The sequence below is a fragment of the Cyclospora cayetanensis genome, unplaced genomic scaffold, assembly GCF_002999335.1.
Source record: "Cyclospora cayetanensis isolate NF1_C8 unplaced genomic scaffold, CcayRef3 CcayRef3_contig_32, whole genome shotgun sequence".
NCBI classification, from domain to species: domain Eukaryota; phylum Apicomplexa; class Conoidasida; order Eucoccidiorida; family Eimeriidae; genus Cyclospora; species Cyclospora cayetanensis.
In genome coordinates this window covers 149,819-170,394 of record NW_020312281.1, presented here as the reverse complement: position 1 = coordinate 170,394, position 20,576 = coordinate 149,819, and the positions used below count along the sequence as shown (strand labels likewise).

The 20,576-nt window shown below is 51.4% G+C and overlaps 3 protein-coding genes across 3 annotated transcripts; 2 read left to right on the top strand and 1 right to left on the bottom strand.

Moving 5' to 3' along the window:
• Positions 1–819: 819 nt before the first annotated feature.
• Positions 820–3,524, top strand: LOC34618649 (prohibitin-2). Its single transcript, XM_026333922.1, has 6 exons — positions 820–919; positions 1,148–1,309; positions 1,550–1,809; positions 2,382–2,540; positions 2,991–3,130; positions 3,482–3,524. The coding sequence occupies exons 1-6, from the start codon at positions 820–822 to the stop codon at positions 3,522–3,524; spliced, it is 864 nt and encodes a 287-aa protein (XP_026189707.1).
• A 4,949-nt stretch (positions 3,525–8,473) lies between these two features.
• Positions 8,474–11,216, top strand: LOC113146467 (N-glycosylase/DNA lyase-like). Its single transcript, XM_026333901.1, has 8 exons — positions 8,474–8,634; positions 8,785–9,012; positions 9,198–9,320; positions 9,495–9,656; positions 9,864–10,033; positions 10,270–10,429; positions 10,652–10,788; positions 10,984–11,216. Exons 1-8 carry the CDS (start codon positions 8,474–8,476, stop codon positions 11,214–11,216), a joined length of 1,374 nt encoding a protein of 457 aa, XP_026189686.1.
• A 3,302-nt stretch (positions 11,217–14,518) lies between these two features.
• Positions 14,519–15,687, bottom strand: LOC113146465. Its single transcript, XM_026333900.1, has 3 exons — positions 15,310–15,687; positions 14,805–15,004; positions 14,519–14,630 (listed from the first exon to the last, which is right to left on the bottom strand). Exons 1-3 carry the CDS (start codon positions 15,685–15,687, stop codon positions 14,519–14,521), a joined length of 690 nt encoding a protein of 229 aa, XP_026189685.1.
• Positions 15,688–20,576: the final 4,889 nt, after the last annotated feature.

Here is a 20,576-nt window from a genome sequence, read left to right as displayed (position 1 = left end):
TCTAAGATATATTTCTGTAGCTAGTATGAGGTACTTTTAGAGGGCGCCTCTTGTGTGCTTTTTTTCTAAGTATTCCACAGCCTCTGCCCTGTCTAAATGCACACGAGTAGAGATCGGAAGTCTGCGACCTCCGGCAGTAAGACAGAACGCCCCCATAATAGCCCCTCTACTTCGCCACAGAGCTACTGAGCTGAATGCAACCATAGATGGTTAAAGACAGCGGTCATTCGTGGGCACAGGGGGGACGCATGCGCACTGGGCCTACGGGCATGCGTGCGGAGAAAAACAAAGTTGCAGTGTGAGGCGCAGTAGCTGCGTGGGAGGGACTCTTGGTGATTGAGGGCCCTTACGAAGGCATTTATGTGGTGAGAAGATACTCGGTTATGGAAGTTTCGTCCAAGCCCTGAACGACCACGGTCTGTTCCAGCCCCACACCCCACAGCTGCATGCGGCGGGCCCGGATTCTTCTATTCTGATGGCGGCTTATTCGCACGCAAAATTCCTTATTTTATCCATAACCCTATTGCATTTGCGGTTTTACGGCCACTGGAGGCGTGAAAGCTTAGCTCGATCGCGAGGGGCTCTTTGGGGTGCATGTACACACCACATTACATGTAGACCATCTCGGACCCCTCTCCCTGTTTTTCTTCGTATCTTCCTTCTTCCTTTATGCCACCCTCTGGAATTTCATCCTTTTTAGATTTGCAAGGGCCGATCGCCTTCCCTTCTAGCGAACCCCCCCGGCCAACTTGGTTGAGAGTGCCAGCAGTACACTCAGACTGCCGCTTGTAGACGATACTGCCAAGCCTTTCATACAGAATGGACCCGCAGGCGCTAAAGAGAATTGGAGGAGCGGGTGCAGTGGCCTTGGCCGGCGTCGCCGGGGCAATCGGGCTCTTCAACACCTCTTTGTATAACGGTAGGGGCCTCGATCTATGGAACTTCTCTGCGTACCTGCTAGCGCCTCCTCTTTGACAACTCCATATATGTCACAGCCTGCCTTTCCTATTTTTCGGCAGACTCAAGGCAGCGCGCCGGGCGTAGGCTTTGAGGCTCCCGTCACATCTGGGGGCCGTCGGCCTTGCCAGAACCGTCGCTTTAGAGTGTTGATTGCGGATTTGATATGTTGCATTGTTGCGATCTGCAGTGGAGGCAGGCCACAGGGCGATTATATACAATCGCCTGAGAGGCATTAGCGACCGAGTGTACTTCGAGGGTACCCACTTCTGCATTCCGTTTCTAGAGCGGCCCATCATCTACGATGTTCGCACAAGGCCCAGAGTGCTCATGAGCCTCTCGGGATCGAGGGGTAAGAGGGGGCTCGAAGAAAAGAGAGGGAAACAGACAGATAGAGACTGGAAGACATAGATAGATAGACAGAGTGCACAGCGTTGTGGGCCTCTTTTTTATGGACGGCAACTCTTGTTCGCTGTCTTTTACGTAAGAAGGGTTTCTGTGCAAGGCCTCCTATGTATAAGGGACCGTGAAAAGCGCAAAATGCACCGTTTTATCATGACACAGCGTTTGGTGCCCCGCTATTTGTTCGCAGACCTTCAGATGGTCAGCATCACATGCCGCGTGCTCTCTCGCCCGGATGAGCGCCGCCTCCCCGAAGTGTACAGACGTCTGGGCATGGACTACGATGAGAAGGTGCTGCCATCTATAATTAATGAGGTCTTGAAGTCGGTGGTTGCGCAATTCAACGCGTCCCAGCTCATCACCCAAAGAGAGCTTGTCTCGAGGAACGTGCGGGATCAACTCGTGCAAAGAGCAAAGGACTTTAATATTCTTCTCGATGACGTGTCTTTGGTGCGTGCTTATTCGGACAGAGCATTTCCTTGCAATTTCCAGTGCCTTACTGAGTGTACTAAGGGGCCCTGCCCGAGTGGAAAATTTTCGTAGGCTTTTCATTATTTGCAGGGCGTTGATGCGAGCGCCTCATGGCGGGGGTAGATCAGGGGCCCTTTATACGGGGAGGTGTCTAGGGGGTTGCGAAGGGACAGGCCATTCTGCATGCTTTCTCTTTTCGCCTTCTGCCTCATCTTCTGCTCTCAGTGGGGTGCCCTGAGTTGAACTGAGAACAGGCAGCACACACAGCTGACACGGTAGATGCCGAGGGCAGTGAAGAGCGGCTTTGCAGCCTGGGCATCACTAGGGCAGGGGCCCCATGTATATTTTTCGCGACGTTGCCACAGTGGCCTTTAGGACTTCTAGAGCTGCCTTGTGCACTTGTGTGTGTCTCTATAAGTGTCTATATACGTGTATGTCTGTATATTCATGTATGTTTATATATATTTACGTGTACATGCATGTATGCATATATATATATATATGTGTACATCCATGTATGTGTACATATGTGTGTGTATGCGCGTGCTCAGACGCACTTGAGTTTCAGCCCGGAGTATGAGAGGGCTGTGGAAGCCAAGCAGGTTGCGCAGCAGCAGGCCGAGAGGAGTAAATACGTCGTGCTGAAGGCCTTGGAGGAAAAAAAGAGCACTATCATTAGAGCACAGGGAGAAGCCGAGGCGGCCAAACTTGTGAGTCTGCACGGGCTGATTGCCGCTCGGTTGGTGCTGGTAGAAGTCGCGCTTTAAAAGGCCTAGGGGTGCTGAGCATGTGTAAAGCCCTTGGATCGTGCATCTCTCGAGGCGTCGCAAAGCGTGCATGCATGCTTGGGCCGCTCGAAAAAAGCATTCCCCGCTTGGCTGTATGCCAATTTCCTGCGGTACCGTATGTACAGTGGGGCGAATGCAGAAGGTCAGGCAAGGCCTTGCATTTTTTTGGCTCCTGTTGAGCGCCTCGTTTTTTGCAGAGCGCCCTAACCGGCCTCCCTCTGTCGTCGGCTTTTTGGCTGTCTGCTGCTGTCTTAACCTGTGGTGTGTTAGCCATGAGTTTGTCGTGTGGCCCTTTCCACACGCAACTGCTGCACCTGCCCTAGGCCATCTGCGTCCGTCTGTTGTGGGCCTGTGGGTGCGTCTGCCTCGCAGATTGGAAATGCCGTCAAGTCGAACCCTGCATTCCTGGAGCTGAGGAGGATCGACACTGCTCGCGATGTTGCGCAGACCATTGCGAAATCGGCAAACAAAGTTCTTTTGTCTTCAGAGTCTCTTCTCCTGAACCTTGCAGTGTAGGGCACTGACCCGAACTGACCCACACGACGCCCGTGCATGCACACCCATGTAGCCGTGTAACGCAGTAAGAGGCCCTGCATTTAGGGGCCTCCCTCCCGCTTTCGTCCCTCTCAGACGCCAGGGCCCCAGAAGCGTACCCAGTCCCGCCTTGGGGCCCCCGTGAATGGAAGCCTAGTAGGGGGCAGGTTTTAGAAGAAGCGGGGGTGCTCGCAAGAGACGTTTGTACGGGCTGCTGTGTCGAGTTTCAACGGTAGAATGAGGGGAGCCTTTTAGAGGAAAGGGAACTTGCAAATACGCCTCCATGTGTATATGCATGTATAAACGTGTGTTTGTGTGTCTGTATCCAGGGGCAAGAACTTTTCCACCGAGTATTTGGGTGCCGCTAAGTAGGTCACTGGAAGACTAGAGGAGCCGCTGGGGGGTTTGCGATGAGCTGAGAACCCCCCGCGGAGGATAGGTACCTCATTTTCGGGTCTGCAGTCGGCCCTTAAGGGGTTTCTTATTCTTGTGCTGGCGGCAAGCGTAGACTTGTACATATTATCCTCAGAGCTGCGGCAGGCCCTTCATTTTTGTTTGAGAGGCTGGCGGCTCTGCACAAGGTGACGCTGGTGCCCCTGGCTGCTCCTGTGGGAGCAGAAAAGGGACTTTTAATTGCCTGCCCTGAGGCGGCGCTAGGGGGCTTCCAAGCTGCCGGGGTATTCCTACGTTCCTGTTAATCTGGCGACATCACACTTTAAAAAAGACTTTACTCGATAGAGCCTAGAGATCGAAAGTCTTCGCTGCCCTATGACAGGCAGCCGCCCACTACGCTAGTCTAAGGGGCGCGGTCGGAAAGGCCTTTAGGGGCCTCCTGGGAGGCGCTTCCTCTGGGGCTGAAGGTTCCCAGGAGAACTAGGTTCTTCTGAGAAAGCGAAGAGGGGAACGAAAGAAGACGGCAATGCAGGGAGGCGGCAGAGGGCCCCTGAGGAGTCCCTTCATTGGGCCTCACTTCCTCGTCAGGCTCCGGAGTGTTCGCTAGGCACACTGCAACGGAGGCCCTCCACGCCAGGGCTGCCCACATTGCCTGCAGCCCGACTGTGGGGTCGGTGCTGTCAGCGAGCCTGAAGGCAGCAAAGGAAGCGAGCCTACAGCGGACCGGCAAGTAAAATGCAGTGTCAAGATTGGCCTTCACGAATTCATCAAGCATAAGGTAGCGGCCGCGTAGAGGAATGCGCTACTAGAGCAACGCACGTTCGCGGGAACGTACGTACACCGTGGACGCTACTGGCAGCAGCAGCAGCAGCTGGGCACTGCCAGAGGAGCATAAAGCAAAAACGTAGAATGATATAGAGCTTGCCTCGACGAAAAAGGACACGGGAGCACAGGGAACGAGTGGGGCTTCCTGCTACGGGGAATCCCCCGGAAGAAAGTCGACTACCTCTTCACTGGAGCAAGCAAGCCAGAGAGAGTTTGCCTTTACCTGAAGAGGGTTTGCAGCTCCTGACAAGCTCCTTGAGGCAGCTCCGAGGAAGCCTCCTCAAGACCCTCTACGTTTGCCCGAACTCTCGCGACTGCAGCTGCACCAGGAGCACCCAACGCGCTGCTCTTTCCCCCAGATGCCTTTGCTCCTACTACGGACGCCTCTGGCTGGGGAAGAGGCACTGGACATGTATTTGGGGCCTGTCTGTGGGGGCAAGGACCGCCTTTTATGTGGGTGTCTACTGCCATCTGCGGTGCGCAGAGGAGGCACTGTGTGCCTTCAGCGGCAGCCGGGGAGGTGCGCAGAATTCTTTGAATGAGGGTCCTGTCCCGAAGGACCGGATGCTTGGAAAAGCAGCAGCAACAAACCAGAAAGCTGCATCGGTGCTTCACTGCAGAAGCAATCACAGCGTCGCTTAGGCCCCCACAAGCATGCAGAGCCACCAGCACATCCGGGAATCCCCTGCACAGACGCCGACACACATATATCGAGAGTGCAAACTTCCGGAGGGTTAGGATGTAGAGGCGCCTAGGGGCCTGTAAACCCTTCATATGGGTAATAGCCGTGGTGTTTCGAAAAACTTCCTTTTTGAGACGCATGTCACATCCGTAGCAGCCCCTGTTCGTTGGTGCAGAGCCCTTCCTTCCTCGGTCTCTACACGACTTTCTTCCTTTCTTCTGAAAAGAGGAAGTCCTATACAGGGGGGAGGGAAGAGGGGCAAAGGGGCCTTGAGAGGCCATTTATTGTCGATGGGCCCTTCGTAATCTCGTGTGCTGGTCGTACAAGTCGTTTTGGAGTTCAGCAAAGTCTGCATGGATGGGCTTGATTCGCGTCATCCTCTCGTCCTGAAGCAGTGTCTTGAGGGCCTCTATTGACGGTGCGTGGTTATCTATGACTCGCACTTCGGCCTTGGGGAGGGCCTCTGCGAGCGCCAGAGCGAGGAGGCCCCTTCCTCCCCCCACATCCACGCAGTTAAAGGTCCAAGGGTCACTCACTGAGAAACAGTCACACCGGAAGAGAAGGCGCAGTACAAGCCTAAGCAGAGCACAAGGCACTAGACCCTTGCCAGGAAACAAGAGGCCCCGTAGAACTGCCGCTTAACTTGAAGGCCAATACTTGGTGGTCCTTCAACCCTCTCACTTGCTGCGGCTCTTTGCGCCTTTGCGTCGTACATCTCCTTGATCTGCGCAACAAGCCATTCGACCTGCGGCAGCTTCTTTTTCAGCACCCATTCTACGCGATCCATTGTTTGCTTGTCCTCTGGCAAATCCACAAGAGTCGCCAGTGCCAGCGACATCCTGCTGCCCTCCTCCACTCCTGAGACTTTGGGAGACTCCTCCGAGGGCCCCCCCTTCGCCGAGACGTCAACGGGTGCTGTGGGATGTATGGGCCAGGCAACCCGCAGCGGCTCCAACTGTACAGCGGCGAAGACAACGCACTAGTAGAACCGCGGTAAAATCCAAATACTGCGCTTCTAGGCCCAGAGGTAGCCCCTCAGGCCTGTTTCGCGATAGCAGGTATACCGTAGAGGGGCACAGGAGAGACGTGTGCCCAGCATTACTACACAAATTACTCTTGAAGATAGAGACAGATAGAGACAGATAGAGATGGATAGAGATATATCGATAGAGAGAGAGAAGGAAACTGACCTGCAATAACAAGGCCTCCTCGTCCTTGGTGAGCTTCTGCCGTCTGTTCTCTCTAAAAAGCCTGAGGCCAGCTGCCCGCCGCGCGGCAGCCTTCAAAATGAGCTTCGCCTCACGAGGGGTTGCGCACTTTAAAGCCTCTAGGATTTTTACGCTGGACCCAAAGGCCGCCGCTGCTTGACTGTCCGAGAGGATACCACGCCTCCAAAGAGATTCCACGCGGGAAAACGCAAAGAAGTCGGGGACTGCCTTGAGATCAAATCAGAAGAAGACACGACCTAGCACCTTGCGGGCGTGACGAATGGGATGACGTTGAGGGAGAAGAGGAAGTGCTGCTTGCGCTATTTCGCCCGAGCTGCTGCTGAGGACTGCAGCGGCGGGCGCTGCTGTGCAGCAGAGGAGAGATAAAGGGAGGCAGAAAAGGCCCGGGGTAAGGACGGACTCTTACGGATCTCCTTCACTGTCGTACATACCTCTACTCTGAGCACAAGGCGAACAGTCAGAGTGGGAGTTCCTCTGGAGTTGGCATGCGTCGCAGTGCTCAAGACCCTGAGGGACTGGGCCCGCTTCAGCAGCTCGAGCGCGCAGGGGAGAGGAATCCCCTTGGCTCTGACTGTTTCAGCCTCCACGCCTGCTGCCGTCGTTCCTGCTGTCTCCGTGAATCCCGCTATCACAGGCGTCGCATGGCCAAGGGTAGCGACGCTTTCGCGAGCAGAGGCAGGCGCTAGGGTTGGTGTTGCTGCTGTCCTCGGAGGTTCACAGGACCCGAAGGAGGGCGATGACCAGTATTCCGCGGCAGACAAAACAAGCTGCACACGACAGCGCCCGCCTCTCCGCACTTGGCTTCTAGCCGCCTCGTCAGACGCTGCAGCAGCAGCAGGAGGAGCAGCAGCTGCCAAGTCGGGGTCTCCCTCAAGGACTGGGGCGTCTGCTGCCTCTCCAAGAATGGCCTCAGTCATCTCTTCCGCCTTCCTTTGGCAAGCAACCTGCGGGGGCAGCAGCAGAAACCGACGAGCAGAAACTCCAATTGAAGTGCGTTTTCTGTAGCGAACTGCTGCGGGTCTCTACGCACACTGCCTCCCTCACACCCCTATAAACCAGGCTGCGGGGTGTCTCCAAATACCTCCACGTCCGCGAATGCAAGGGCCTGTCCCTGACGCCGCACAGCCAGCAGCTTTCCCTCCACCCAAAGGGTCCCATGCAGCCGATCGCATTGATCACCTAGCGCGCCAACGGAGAGCACCTGCAGCTCACAGGCATCCCGGCTGTGCTCAAAACAGCCCTTCTCGCTCTCCAATGGGACCACTTCACAGGCCATAGTGGCTTCGTTCTGGGTTAGATCTCTTGACACTAAGTTCTGGGCAAGGGATGCCTCCTCCCCGACCGGGGGCCCCCAAGGGCCCCCACTTCCACCGACCATTCTTCGTTTATCAAACGGTTGCGCAGAATCTACTCCGCAAATTGGGTTCTTTAACAATCTGCACAGAATATAGAGGCTTAACGGCGCAGTGATATCCCCTTTTCACAAAAGCCGCTACGCTTTCATGGGGGCCCCCCAGTCCTGACGGTCTCCTGACGATCCAGTGGCCTGCCGCTGCGTGGTGGGGTGGTCATCACCAACACCCCAAGGCGCCTCCATAATTGCTCTACCCTTTTCGTTCCCTAGGTCATCTGTATTTCAGCTTCAAGCGTACTGGTCACAGAGGAAGACAGGACGAAGCAAATCGCTCGAACCGCCGAGGGAACCCGTACAGCACCAATAGCCTTCTGGCAAGGTCTTCTGCTCCTTGTGGGGCCCTCGTGCATGACCAGACTCTGGCAAAGTCGTTGATCTGAGTAGTATTGTGGGAGCGTATGCGTTCCTTGTATCTTTTGTTTGCGTGTAGCTTCTCGAGAAGGATCGCCAGGGCCCTCCTCCCCACCATGAATTCGGTAGAGGAGCCACAATGCGTAAGGAACCCCACCAAGAAGCTGCAACGGCTCCGAGGAGGCGACGAGAGCCTCTCCCTGCTGAGTCCTCCAGGTATCTGCACGCCGCTCCTAGAGACCACTAGCATTTCCAGTAGAAGCGTTGGCGGTGCCTGCAGCGGCACCAACAGCCCCAACAGCACATCAAGCACTGTAGAAGCTTCCCCCCTTACGCACTCTCCCGCGACACACAGCGAGAGAGGCCCTCAAAGCTCGAGCCGGCCCAGGCGCCGCTGCAGGGGCCCTCCCGAGGAGTCGTCGAATGGATGGCAGCCCTCAAAGCCCCCCAAATTGCGAAAAAAGAGGGGTTTTGGGACCACTTTAACAGAGTCTTCAGGGGCCACTCAGAGCCTCATGGTGCCTTTGAATCAACGAACGGCTCCGGAGGCCCTCGATGCTCCGCACGTGAAGAGGGAGGCCCTCTCGGGTTCTCCCCCTGAGTCACCTACGCAAGCTGCAAAGCCGCAGACTGCCGCTGCCTCTCCAGCGCTGCCTGCTGACGAGAAAATCCTAAGGGGCCCTAGGGGCCCTGATGTGTCCAAGGACACTTGGAGAGACCTCCGCGTGCCCCCTGAAGAATTGCGACCCTCTGCATGCCTTACGACTGGTGTGTTACCCCGCGTTCCAAGAATTGCACAGCTAAGATAGCAGCACCAAGAAGCAGAGTCGGAAAAGCAGAAGCCTCTCTGTGCTTGCGCATAGGTCAATCGTTTTGTTTTGAGAAAGTTGCGGAGGGAATTTGGGAGGGACTCGTGGGCCGAAGAGTCTTCCAGATCAAGGAGGCCCCAGACTCCACACTTTTCCGGTAAAAAGTCAACCGCCTCTAAGGCCCATCATTACGCGGCTTTTCTTGAAGCCGAGAAGCGTCCAGGAGGCTTCTGCAGGGAGGTTCCTCCTCACCTTATGGATTGCCGAGGCCCTCCGTGGGGCTTTCAGAACCAGGATGATATCTACCTAGATCTCGCGCGGTATACTATGATGCTGCTTCAGATGTGTTCATGATGGCGAGGAAGCGCTAGACGACTCCAAGGGGCCCGGTGCCTTTGACCGGCAAGAGGCGGCTCTACGGAAGTTTTTCCGCTTAGATGTTCCCTTCGCGAAGATGGTTCAAAAGTAAGGATTCGCAAGGAGGCCCCAATTCCGCTTCCCACCACGGGCCTTACTCTTAGAAGCCCTAGGGGCCCTTCGCCCTTCTTTGCCTTTTCAAGACGACCAGTTATTTACTCTCTCAGTTTTCTAGCGTCTTCTGGGGCCTTTTGAATTCATGTGCTTGGAAAGGCCCTTAAGAGAGTACAGTCTACAGAGGCAGTTGAAGGCCTTCTTGGTGCCATGGTGGCGTCTACGACACAGGTGGGGTCTTCCACGGGGTACAGGCCTGAGGGTTCTTGGAATAGACCCCGTGGAGTGCCTCTTCTGCTTCATTTGTTCGGCAAACAACAATATTCCCCGGTACATGCCTACGACCTAAACTCTCGGCCTGAGCCCTTCCCTTTAACGAAAAGTGGGGTGCCTTATGGGAGCCCACAAAAATTCCTGCTCTCCCTTACCCTCTTTCGCTCTGGTTTCACATCGTCTGCCACTTGCTTTTTGAATCATGTATCCCCTGATTTTTTTACTTCTCAAGATGATGCATCCCTGTCTTCCTTTCTTTTTCAGCATCACTCTAATGGTGCGCCGCCTTCGAGAGCGGTTCGGCCTCCCCTTGGCCAAGGCCACGCCAAGTCGTCCCTCAGGTGATTTCTTGGGAAATCCTCATCTGACTTGGCATGCCTTCCCGTCCGTCGCCTCCCTCGCTGCCGCCTCTGTAGAGGACCTTACCCAATTGGGTAAGCAGCAGCCCTTTAAAATACAGATGGGATCCCTGCATTTTTGTGTGCTGTGGGGCCTTTGCTCTCTGACGTTTTCGCTGTGCAGCATTGAGTTATTCCCCAAAGTTGCTTTACTTCTATGTCCTGCTTAGTAGTGACCCCTGAGCAAGAAGCCACGGGTGCCGTGCACGACTGCCAGCTTGAGCCTGCCTGTATGCTTTGTGCCATTGGGGTTCTTCGAGGCCCCTCTGCAGGTCTTGGATACCGTGCGCGGCTTGTTAATGGGTCCGCGATCCGCCTAATGGAGCTGGGGGGCCCCTCCTTTTTAGACAGGTTGAGGTGCCAGCAGCAAGAGACTCAGGGACCCCCGTATGAGGGTCTGCGGAAAGCAAGGGAGGCTCTGTTGGAGTTTCCGTGAGCTCCATTTTCTTTTATCTTTCTTATTAATCTCACTCTCGGGGCCGATGTAGCCTGAGCCTCCTCTCATCGTTACAGGGATCCAGCATTCTGATATTCAGATATATCTACATGCTAGCTTCCTTCCGCAGGCTAGTTTGGCAGCCACGTTGTTAGAGGTTGTGTTTTGCTGCATGATCTGTTGCGGTTCGCATGCGTTCGTGACCGCTCTTGTTGCAGCGGTGTGGGTCGAAAAGTAGCGGAGTGCGTGGCGCTGTACGGTTTGGGATTCTCTGCTGCTTGGCCGATCGACACGCATCTGATGCAGCACTCAATGGAGGACAAGGACTTTCATTCGTTTCTGGTTTCTTCTTCAGGTGAACAGAGAGTTTATTAGCTGTTGTCTTTGTTGCATTGCAGAGGGTCCGGAGGCTCGTCAACATTATATTCTATGCGGTAACGTTATCTTCTACGTGGTGGCTGCTGTTGACCTTGTTTCGTTCTTGCCGTTAGGCCACCTTCTTCGTAGGCCTCCTATCTGTCTCAGCCTCTGTCTGTAAATTTTTCCGCAGAAATTCATAAAACCCCAGAGGCAACAGCAGTGCTGAAGCACTTTCGCCGCAATCAGCTGTCCCCCTTACTTCATGACGCAATCCAACAGTTCAATCAAAGGAAATACGGGCCATTCGCAGGATGGGCACAGGCCCTCCTCTTCATAGGTGCCATTAGAAAGAGTAAAGTGCAACAGAAGGCGCGAGGATCCTTTGGAAAACCAAAAAAAGAGCCTGAGCCACACGTGGCCTAGGGCCCTGAAAAATATTCGAGGAAAAGGTCTCAAAGGACCTTACGGCGAAGCAAAACAAATAAAGGCATGAGCGCCCCTGATATTGTATCGCCGTCTTCGTATGCTGCTCACTCCCCAAAACAATATTCACAGGTTTCCCCTTGGTCCTTGTCTCATAAGGACAGGAAATGTTCGTGTGCCGACATTCCCGATCGTAGGACTTCAACAATCAATGCCTTCAGTCTGCACACGGCTGCCGCAATGTGGAGTTTTTTCCAAGCAATGCCTATTTTAGCGAAGAGAAGCTCTCAGCTGTCTCTAATTGCCATGAACGCTGGGATTTCAGGACTACAGAGGAGCAGCGAGGGCACTGCAGTCTTTCTTTGGAGCGAAAAGAACCCCATCACTATAGCTCGAGATGGTGGTATACCCTAGTGAGTTGTGTTACCATTGATCGCTTTCAGAAACCTTCATTAGAACGAGGTAAAACCTATGCTTCCAACAGGGGGACTACACTGCGTGTTCATATTACGCAAGAGGCTCTGCTCACCTGCTTAGGAAGAAAGATAACAGAGGTCGGGAATCTTACAACACATTCCCAGTTTGAAACAGCTAGAAGTCAAAAATTCACAGGTGAACATAGCAGCCTGTAGTATGTTTGTTGTTCTCCCAAAGGAACGATGTAAGGACCTGCTTCCTTTGGCCTCTCTCTTTCGCTTCCCCTAAACTACATCGAAAGGGCCCCTGTTCGTTATTTCACGAAATTGTATTCTTTAGACTTACATCTTATGGAGGTTTACAATCCGAGCCAGCCTCGTCGCATTATTTCCGCTTGGTTCGGTTCCACTCTGTCGCCTGTCTCTGTGGGGAGTTACCAGTTGTGCTTTTTGAAGGGCATGCTGCCGTTGTCTATGCTCTTCTTATTGTTCATTTCCAGTCTTTTACATTTCTTACACCTATTTTCAATATTTCTTCTTGATTGCAAAGTGACAATAATCAACCGCATTGTTCGCAGCGTTGCTTGCATGTCTCTGGTCCTGACCGCGTGGGCCAATGGTCTCAGTAAGTTCCACGGCCCAAAGATCGTGCACTGTGGAGCCAAATAATAGTAATTATATCCTTAATTAAAGCAATAGTACTCTAAGTGGCGTTGAGTGGCACTTAGACTGGCTCAAGGGACCGTGCTCCCCTTTGGAGGCCTCCCCATGCGAAGCATCAGTGAAGGCACTTCTCACGGAGAAACTCAGGGTCTTTCTCTTGTTGAGATCAATCTTTCCAAAACATCTTCTCTTTAATGCTAACTGCGACTCATCAGACCCCTTTTGGGGGGAAATGCAGGACAATATGGTAAAATGCTGCTCACTGAGGTGGAAGTGATTGGGGCTCAACACTAACTATGCAGATCTGACGAATCAGATACATCCTGCTGCAAATTCATATCCCAGTATTATCCGCTTTCAATGTGCCTACAAGCTCACCGTCGAGGTGGCGGTTAACCAGCATTGGCTCCCATGGCGAAGGTTCTGTATCGTCATTTCATCAGTCCCTGTCCAGGGATGAGGCACTCTCCATGGTCGAGTTAGAAGGTGGCGATAGATATAAATATCGTGGTGCTGCTATGTATTATTTCCCTTTCTCATTGCTTGTTCTGCATCTCCTCTGTGCTGCCTCTACCGCCACATCCTTTCCGGTAATAGTTGCTATCTCACTCTCCTCTGATCCTGCACTTCACGCCGAATTCTCTGTCTTTCAGAAAGGCGTTAGTATTCGTAGACAGTGGTACATAGCATTTCGGTAGTACTTACTTCAAATTCTTACGACTACGCAGCATCTATCATGTTCCTTGCTGTCTGCTGCCTCTTTCTTGTGTTTGAGAGCGAATCATGGAGGACGGATGGGCACAGGAAATCGATGAGACAAATTGTATTTTCACAATTTATGCACATAAACGATGTGTGACCTGCGCTTCTAATTCGTTTTTCTTAGTGATGGCCATGCTGATGGCAGACGACTCAATCGGCACGGCAGTAAAAAGCATCCTGCAGTCCGCATTATCGTCAGTCGTCGGCTCTCTTTCTCAAGTTGCAAAAGAAAGCTGTGAACGAATCGCACACACGGCGGAAGAGTCGGTCGAAGCAGCAGCACGAACGAAGAACTCACTTCTTGGTGCCATCGAACGTAAGGACACTTTCCGATGGACTGCATGCCATGTTGCACCCCAGGGAAGCGATAGCTAGAGTTGCTTTTGGTGCCTCTGGAAAACTTTATATACGTATTGACATGAACATCGGAAACGATGGCAGCTATGAAGGCATCTACCTAGCTGAGCCCACGTGTCACGTGGCAGCTAGTGGCTCACCAGGTCCCCCCTACAGCGATACTTATAGTGGACTATGCAGCCCTCGCTACACCCACCAGCCTTGCGCGCAGGACCTGCACTATGGCTCCTTGAACTCTATGCTTTCTTGTTACTTTGTAGACTTGGGAGATACTAAAGAGACCAATGTGGCACAGTTAAAGAACTATTCTATGCTCCATCAGAGGAGCAGATCAAAAGCCCTCGCGACCACAGAGAACAGACAGGAGAAATCTTTTGACAGCATCGAAGAACAGTCCACGACCTTGTACACGAAGATGAAATCAACTGCCAGAGACCTCATGAGCAAGATGGCTGACAAGCTCAAGCCAATCATCACATCGGCAGTTACAAGCAAACTTCCTAAGCCAAAAGCGGAGGCAAACGCACTCATGATGCAGGCCTGCTCCGTGGCCGATAAGGAACTCCAGGACATGAAGGACTCTTTGGAGGGGTGAGCGGCCCACCTTTTCCCCCTACCCAAATACAGCTGTAGTACTACGCGACCCCGCTATCAGCACGCACGCCTTGCAACCATATTAGCAGGACAAAGGCTTGAGCGCTAGCTAGTGGGGAATTACTACAAAAGGGGCCCTTGGTATTACGCTCTCGGTGGTGAAACCAGCGGGGGGCACCTGAGTAACCAAGCCTTTACATTTTGCGAGAATAGAATCCATTCACAGAGTCGAAGAGCACCCATTAAGGTTTATTTAGGATGCTGACAGCTTTTTGTTGGTGTCGTTTATGACTGTTGGTTGTAGTTATTGAGCCAGCAACACTCCTAGGCACCATGAGAGAGCCACATCAACTCTTATTTACTGCTCGGGCCGACAGGCGGTGCGCTTTGCGCTTTTCACTCGCTGGCAGTGTATCTTTTAAAAATCTAGAACGCATGTCGATATGCTCGCACATTGTACTGTACATATGCAACTAACCCTTGCTGCATCCTTTGCTTCGCATGCAGTGCTTAGCGGTTGTCGCCAATGTATCTCTTTCTATTTATGTGTTCGCTCCTTTCCCGGGCATCTATCCAGCTTTGAGGACCGCCTGTATCGAAGTCAATCAACAGCTCCAGAAACCTGAAAAGGCAAAATGAGCGAAATGCGTTGCCAATGTATCTCAAAGTAGCGCAGAAAAATGCAAATGCCATATTGCCGAAAAAGTCGGAAGCGATTGTAGTTACATGCTAAGCTGTTAATTGTCTGTAGCCAAGAATAGGAAAGAGCGATTATCCGACAAATTGGCTACCTCACCGCGTGCCTAGGAACTTCATATGTTGTTCTTTCTGTGCCCTAAATGCCTCCTCCGCATCCTCAAAGAACACAATGGCCTCTCCGCTCGGTCGACCCGAGGGAAGGGTTAACAGGCATACAGATGTCTCATACGGGCCAGCTAGTCGATAGTTTTTAAAGAAAGAGGCAACTTCCGCCTTTGTTGTAGAAAAAGGAAGGCCCTGGAATCACAAAGGCAAAAAGGGTTTTAGAATACAGGCACGAAGACTTAAGGGCAGTACTACGATACTTCAGTGTACGAGATTACTAAACCTAGGCTTTTTGTACCTAATATCAAATTAAATAAGCTGTTGTGGTCTAGATTGTGCTGTTCAATATCAGCAGTAGTTCGTAGGGATCTAGCTACATACACTTCACCAGTACTACTATTTGGACTTTTCCTGATCCCTTGAAGGCAAAATAGGACAATTGAATAGTTAAATTTTCCTTATCTTGCAATTGCTACGTGGATGTAGCCTGATCTTACTCGGACTCGAAGTCTTGGTGGTCTGTTTCGCGAGTGCAATATGGAGATGCACCGCTGCATCTGCCCATTGGATTCTTGGTACAGCACCCAGCTCCTACACTGCATGTAAATAGAGTTTTTCGGACTTATCGAGCTCAATAGGGAGCCTGATATCCAAAAGGGTAAGCTTGCTGTGCTTCGGCGTAGGCAGCCCCACAACGCGGGGGCCCCTCCAGCAGCCATTCGGAGGAAGAAAAAGCCTGAAACCAGAAGACTTGTTCTGTGAAATGAAAACAGCGATGTAATTCCTGCACTAGAAGTGAGCACATGATTTTCTTCCTTGGTTGGGACTAATGCGGCTGCATGCTGCAAAATGGGAATTCGCCTTGGGGCTCCCATGCTGTGTTACTGCAGGCCAGTACTTGTAAGATATATCAAGTTGAGGTCCATAGCCTGATTAAATTTGTTATGCAGTAGAAGCAGGAACTGGCGGCGCTTCTCAAGTCTAGGCTAAAGAAAGTAGCGTCGCAAAGTTTCCTTTCTTGTGCTCTAGGATGGATTTCTTTTGTGGTGAAAGATTATGTTGTTTCCCCGCCCCTTCGAAGGTATCCGTAGGGGGACACTAAAGTATAGACTCAATAGAAACCTATTCGAAAGTTACTGAGTGTCTCGCGAAAGAGCTCCCTTCTTCTCTGCCAGCGCTCTCAGAGTTACCCAGACAAGGGAAGAGGGACAACTGGAAGGCGTTGTGCAGGCAGTCCGGGCATTCACAGTTAGATAGGCATAGCATCTAGCGCACACGTAGACAACACTGCGCCGTCCTTTTTCACGCTGGCAGTACTCTATGACAGATAAGATATACGACTAGTTAATCAATTAGCCAATTCCTTAGTAATTCTTAGTTGAATACGACTAGTGTAGTAGAAAATGCCTAGGCGTAGTTGGGCTCGCTAAATAAATCCCCCTTCAATTCAAAGGCACACACCCTCGTGTTCAGTACCTGTCCGCCGATACCATCTTCAGGCAGAACAGCCGAAACGTTCCGGCTCTGCCGCTTACCCCGGCCCAAGTAAAGTCACTTTCCAGGCATGCAGAACAACGAAACAGTGCGATTGAGAAAACAAAGGGGGCATGGGGAATAAAACTTGTTTGTCAGCGACAAAAGTGAAATTGATGGGAACAAAGCCACAGACAGCAGGCAACACCGCATGCAGGGCCAAGACAACGCGGCCGCGCTCGTGCGAGGGCTCATTGTGGTCGGAGTTTTGAAGCGTGTGAGCACCTTGCTACAAGAAGACGCTAGACAAGCTACATGTGTAAAGGGAATCAAATACACAGTAACTTGCCAGTGCTTCAGCGCCCTTTGGGCAATCTCTGCATGCAAATATAGTCGGTGCATGCACCATAGTTGATTTAGAGGCCCCGAAGAAGCATATAATTATGCAAAAACAAAATGCTCTTGTGTTCCTGAGAATAAATTTAACTGTAAAAAGCAATTCAATAATAACCAAAAGCGTTTCAGGCAATACGCACAATCAAAAATAGGTTTTTAAGGTAGAGTATGTGCTGAGGGGAATAACTGCCAAGAATGGCGGTGAGTAAAGTCCAGGACGACTGGCGCTCTGAAATAAACAGATGCGCAAAGTCTAACAGACGCAGCAAGACTCGCAATGGCTTCTCCCTTGACCAATGCGGTTGGCACTCCTTAACCCGTGTTACCGGAAACGCTTGTCCCTCCGTCTTCCGTACTCAAGTCAACGTATTCTTTAGCTGCTGTATGAGGCAGATCTTCAAGAGGGACGAGACACCTGCGGTGCTGGTTGTTGCGAATAACTTGTGGAGTTTCAAAATTTTGACAATAAGCAAATATTGACATTTTTGTGGCTCCTAACAATTTCGGGAATTGAAAAAGTAAGAAGATGTATTGTTTTGTGATAAAATCGCAAATGGTCCTCGCCATCTGACAGTAAAATCCTTCGTCTGGCCATGTACGTTAGAGGGTTTGTCAATTGGCCAGGGCCACATCTCCAGGCTACATACACACCCGAACGCCGTTTATCATGAGTTCGTGCTTGTTGCGCATAGGCTTTGCTCATACATTCGCGTGCACTTGCCAGCTTTTGGTGTTCTCTAAGTCCCGTAGCTGCCAGGCTAGTTGCTGAGCGCGGACTACCAGCTAGGCGCGAACTGCACACAGGCTCTTCCGCGTGGACCAGGGAAGAAGCACAGCTGTTGGATAATTGCATTGTTGTGTTATAAACCCCTTCAGAACGAGAAAGAAAGTCAAGCTAAGCACATTGCTCTGAATGAGCATAAAGTCAGAAATGCTTCAACGCGTTGGTATTGGCGTGCTCTTCCTGCTCATCTGCCTCAGGGGAGACCACCTTGGTTAGAATATGGTCACTGTGGAGGCAGGCCAGAAAGGCATACCAGAACGCACCAAGGAACCTTGGGTTCCATTAGTTGCTGATTCTTCTGGGAAAGTCTAATAACTCTCAAACAGAACGTACTAAATGAGGGAATTTGTGAGTCGTGGCAGAGCTGAAGCAGGGGTGAAATGGACAAAAAAATTTGCTGAATCTTTCGAGAACGGCTTAGATGCTATCGTAACCCTGCCTTTCGGGAGTTCAGCAATAGGTTTGTGTTCATTTCAAACTAATGCCTTCCAAAGAACAGCGCACTTTGCACAAAGGCAGGTTTAAAAAACGTGCGTGGCTTCAACTGCTGACAATATGGGCATGACAACAGATACTCTGTATCGCGAAACGCACTTAAGGCCGCCCAAAAACCGTGAGACTCTTGAAACTGTAATGTGAATCCCATTGTGGCTCCAAAGAACATGATTATTTGCGCCACTCAAAACGGCACTGCGAAGCAAGGAGAGTATATACGCGCTACGGAGTTCCCGCTTCGTTGAGAATCGCACCAGGCCGCCCTCACGTGGTAGTGCTTAAACCTTTGGCCACTACTGTTAGTGGCAGGCACATAGCTCTTAAGTTCAACAGAAGCGTAAATCACTGCAGACGTGAAAAGCTGCGTCACTTAATAGTGAGCCGTTGGAGCTTCGCAACAAGCGCGTCGGCGACCATGCTGGTGCCTCAAAGTGCTTGTGCTTCACTGTAGGGTTGTACTGCGGGGTCGCCCAAGCCAGCAAACTACCCTAGGGTTTTCGAACTCTTGCAGACTCTTAGTAAGGTGCTTCACAAAAAAAATGTTAGGTTTACAAAGTTCCACACCGCATGGAGTTCGTTTCCCTCACTATAACAGCTGCTCAGTCTCGGTGAATAGGTTGGAATGAAAAGCAGTAATTTAGTGTTTTGGGGCATATTCAGCCTGGTGTAAGAGGCAATAACCCACCAATGCGTCACTAGCATTGGCTGTTTTAAAGAATTGACGCTCATACTCGGGCAGCGCCGTTGCCGGAGGAGATAAATGACTACCGATTAGCGTTGTGGTTGCCGGATCAGCCTCCGTTGTCCAGCTCACACACTGCATTTCGCTAACGTTATCAAAGAAGAGTGTCAAAAAACATTCTACAGTGACATTTCGGTAATTTTATGAAAGCTATCAAAGCATAGCATCTCCCTTGCTGGTGCGAAATGGTGACGGCTGCCCTGTGTTGCTTCAATTTAAATCGAATCCGGCTCAATCCATGCAGCCAAAACACGGAATTCCGTGAATACAGTTGTTCACATAAAAAGTCCGCTGGCATGTGCCTGTGAACATCACTGCTTGTCTGGCGGCGGCTGAGGCGCACGCAGTAGGTGCCATTGGTGCTTCTAGATGTTTCACCTAAAGGCTAAGGCATCACTTTTGTAGACAGCCTTCCAGCTTTCCTTCATAGACTCATAGAAATCCCAATAAGCTTGCCGTTGGTGTGGCATTGACAAACTCAAACCGAGTACAGGTATACTCGATCTGCGAATGCAGGAGTGCAACACCGTTTTGTGACCTTTATCTGGGTGAATAAGGATTGAAAAAGAGTGTCTGTAAAGTCAATGTCGAGTAGAATGCGGACCTGTATAGCTAGTCACGCAACTTGCTAGTACAAGGAAACGAGAGATTTTGCTATATAGTAGACTTGTTCAGAAGTTCAGACTCAACAGACATGGGCGCTCTTGCGTCCTATTTTATCATCAAAGCCGGGTTTGCTCAAGCGCGCTTGTAGAATCCTGTATTTTGCCTTCTTCAAAAATAGCATCTGGCCACCACTCGATCTCCTCTTCGTGCAGTGGAGGCTTTCGCTACCGCCAATAGTGCTGACCCATGGATAAGTTCAACAGGGTGTTCTGGACCACCAGCAGATGGCCAACTTGCTGGCTACTCGTTATTCTTTTAGGCATTCGCGGACTCTTGCTTTATATTTGCCCATTTTCACTGTTTTTAAAGCCAAAGATGTAATACAGTTTTTCTATTGAAGGACCCAGCTGCAATGCAACAAAGATGCGATGCGTGGTCAGAGCCGTAGTCGCTTACTGCGCTGCTGAGCAGCTCCCATGAAGACTCCGCCTTACACTGTTAGGGTACCCACTCTACCCCTCTCCAAATAGACGAGATATTTGTTGTTGAGGAAACCGAATTTCTTTTTCTTGCACTTTCTACTACACTAACCTCCACAGCAAGCAGATTTGGCCGCATGAGTGCCTGCCATTGGGTCAGCCATTGCACATCCAAGACCACGTCATTATACACAGGTCCAACATAGAAGTAACGACCACGTACAGAGGATCTCCTTCTGGTTTGAAGCGGTAATCGAGCTAAGTATGCCTATCTCTTGTATTCTGGCGCCCATCAGCAAACCTGGGTCCTTGGGACTGCGCTGACGAGTGAACTCGCAGAACGATATCCTACGTTTTCTCCTCAGACAACAGATCCACTTTACGTAAAGTGGCAAGTAACGCTAGCATCCCTTGACCATTGATGGGAACTTGTGTCAACACAAACTTGATCCACAGTGGGTCAGAAAGTCCCCAACTGCGGCTCTATCCTCTGTTGCACCCTTCACTACACCACAGCCTGCGTGAAGGGCTTTCCGTTTCCCCGATGCACCTTCTTTGCTTGCCATACAGCCTGCTTTTGTTGTGTCCAGTCCCGGTGCTCAAGCTCATTGGCCTTTTACTTGCGCTTTCATTTCCGCATAATATGTCCCAATTTCTCACATTAGAGGCAGGTGCACCAATAGGGGACTGTTGGGGGCTGACTAGGAGCGCGAGTATCCCCTAGCTATATTTTCTAGTTCACCTTAGACTCTAGGCTAGGGCCACCTGGCACAGCCTTAATAGAACTGC

Bases quoted from the DNA above. Each gene is read 5' to 3' on its own strand.
- LOC113146465 (XM_026333900.1), bottom strand. From the start codon at position 15,687: ATGGGAGCCCCAAGGCGAATTCCCATTTTGCAGCATGCAGCCGCATTA. The intron at 15,005-15,309 runs GTAAGATCAGGC...TTGTGATTCCAG, and splicing joins CACCAAGACTTCGAGTCCGA to GGCCTTCCTTTTTCTACAAC. The intron at 14,631-14,804 runs GTGAGGTAGCCA...TTGCCTTTTCAG, and splicing joins ATGAAGTTCCTAGGCACGCG to GTTTCTGGAGCTGTTGATTG.
- LOC113146467 (XM_026333901.1), top strand. From the start codon at position 8,474: ATGGCAGCCCTCAAAGCCCCCCAAATTGCGAAAAAAGAGGGGTTTTGG. The intron at 8,635-8,784 runs GTTCTCCCCCTG...TGCCCCCTGAAG, and splicing joins GAAGAGGGAGGCCCTCTCGG to AATTGCGACCCTCTGCATGC. The intron at 9,013-9,197 runs GTAAAAAGTCAA...ATGCTGCTTCAG, and splicing joins CCAGACTCCACACTTTTCCG to ATGTGTTCATGATGGCGAGG.
- LOC34618649 (XM_026333922.1), top strand. From the start codon at position 820: ATGGACCCGCAGGCGCTAAAGAGAATTGGAGGAGCGGGTGCAGTGGCC. The intron at 920-1,147 runs GTAGGGGCCTCG...TGCGATCTGCAG, and splicing joins CAACACCTCTTTGTATAACG to TGGAGGCAGGCCACAGGGCG. The intron at 3,131-3,481 runs GTAGGGCACTGA...GTCTGTATCCAG, and splicing joins CTTCTCCTGAACCTTGCAGT to GGGCAAGAACTTTTCCACCG.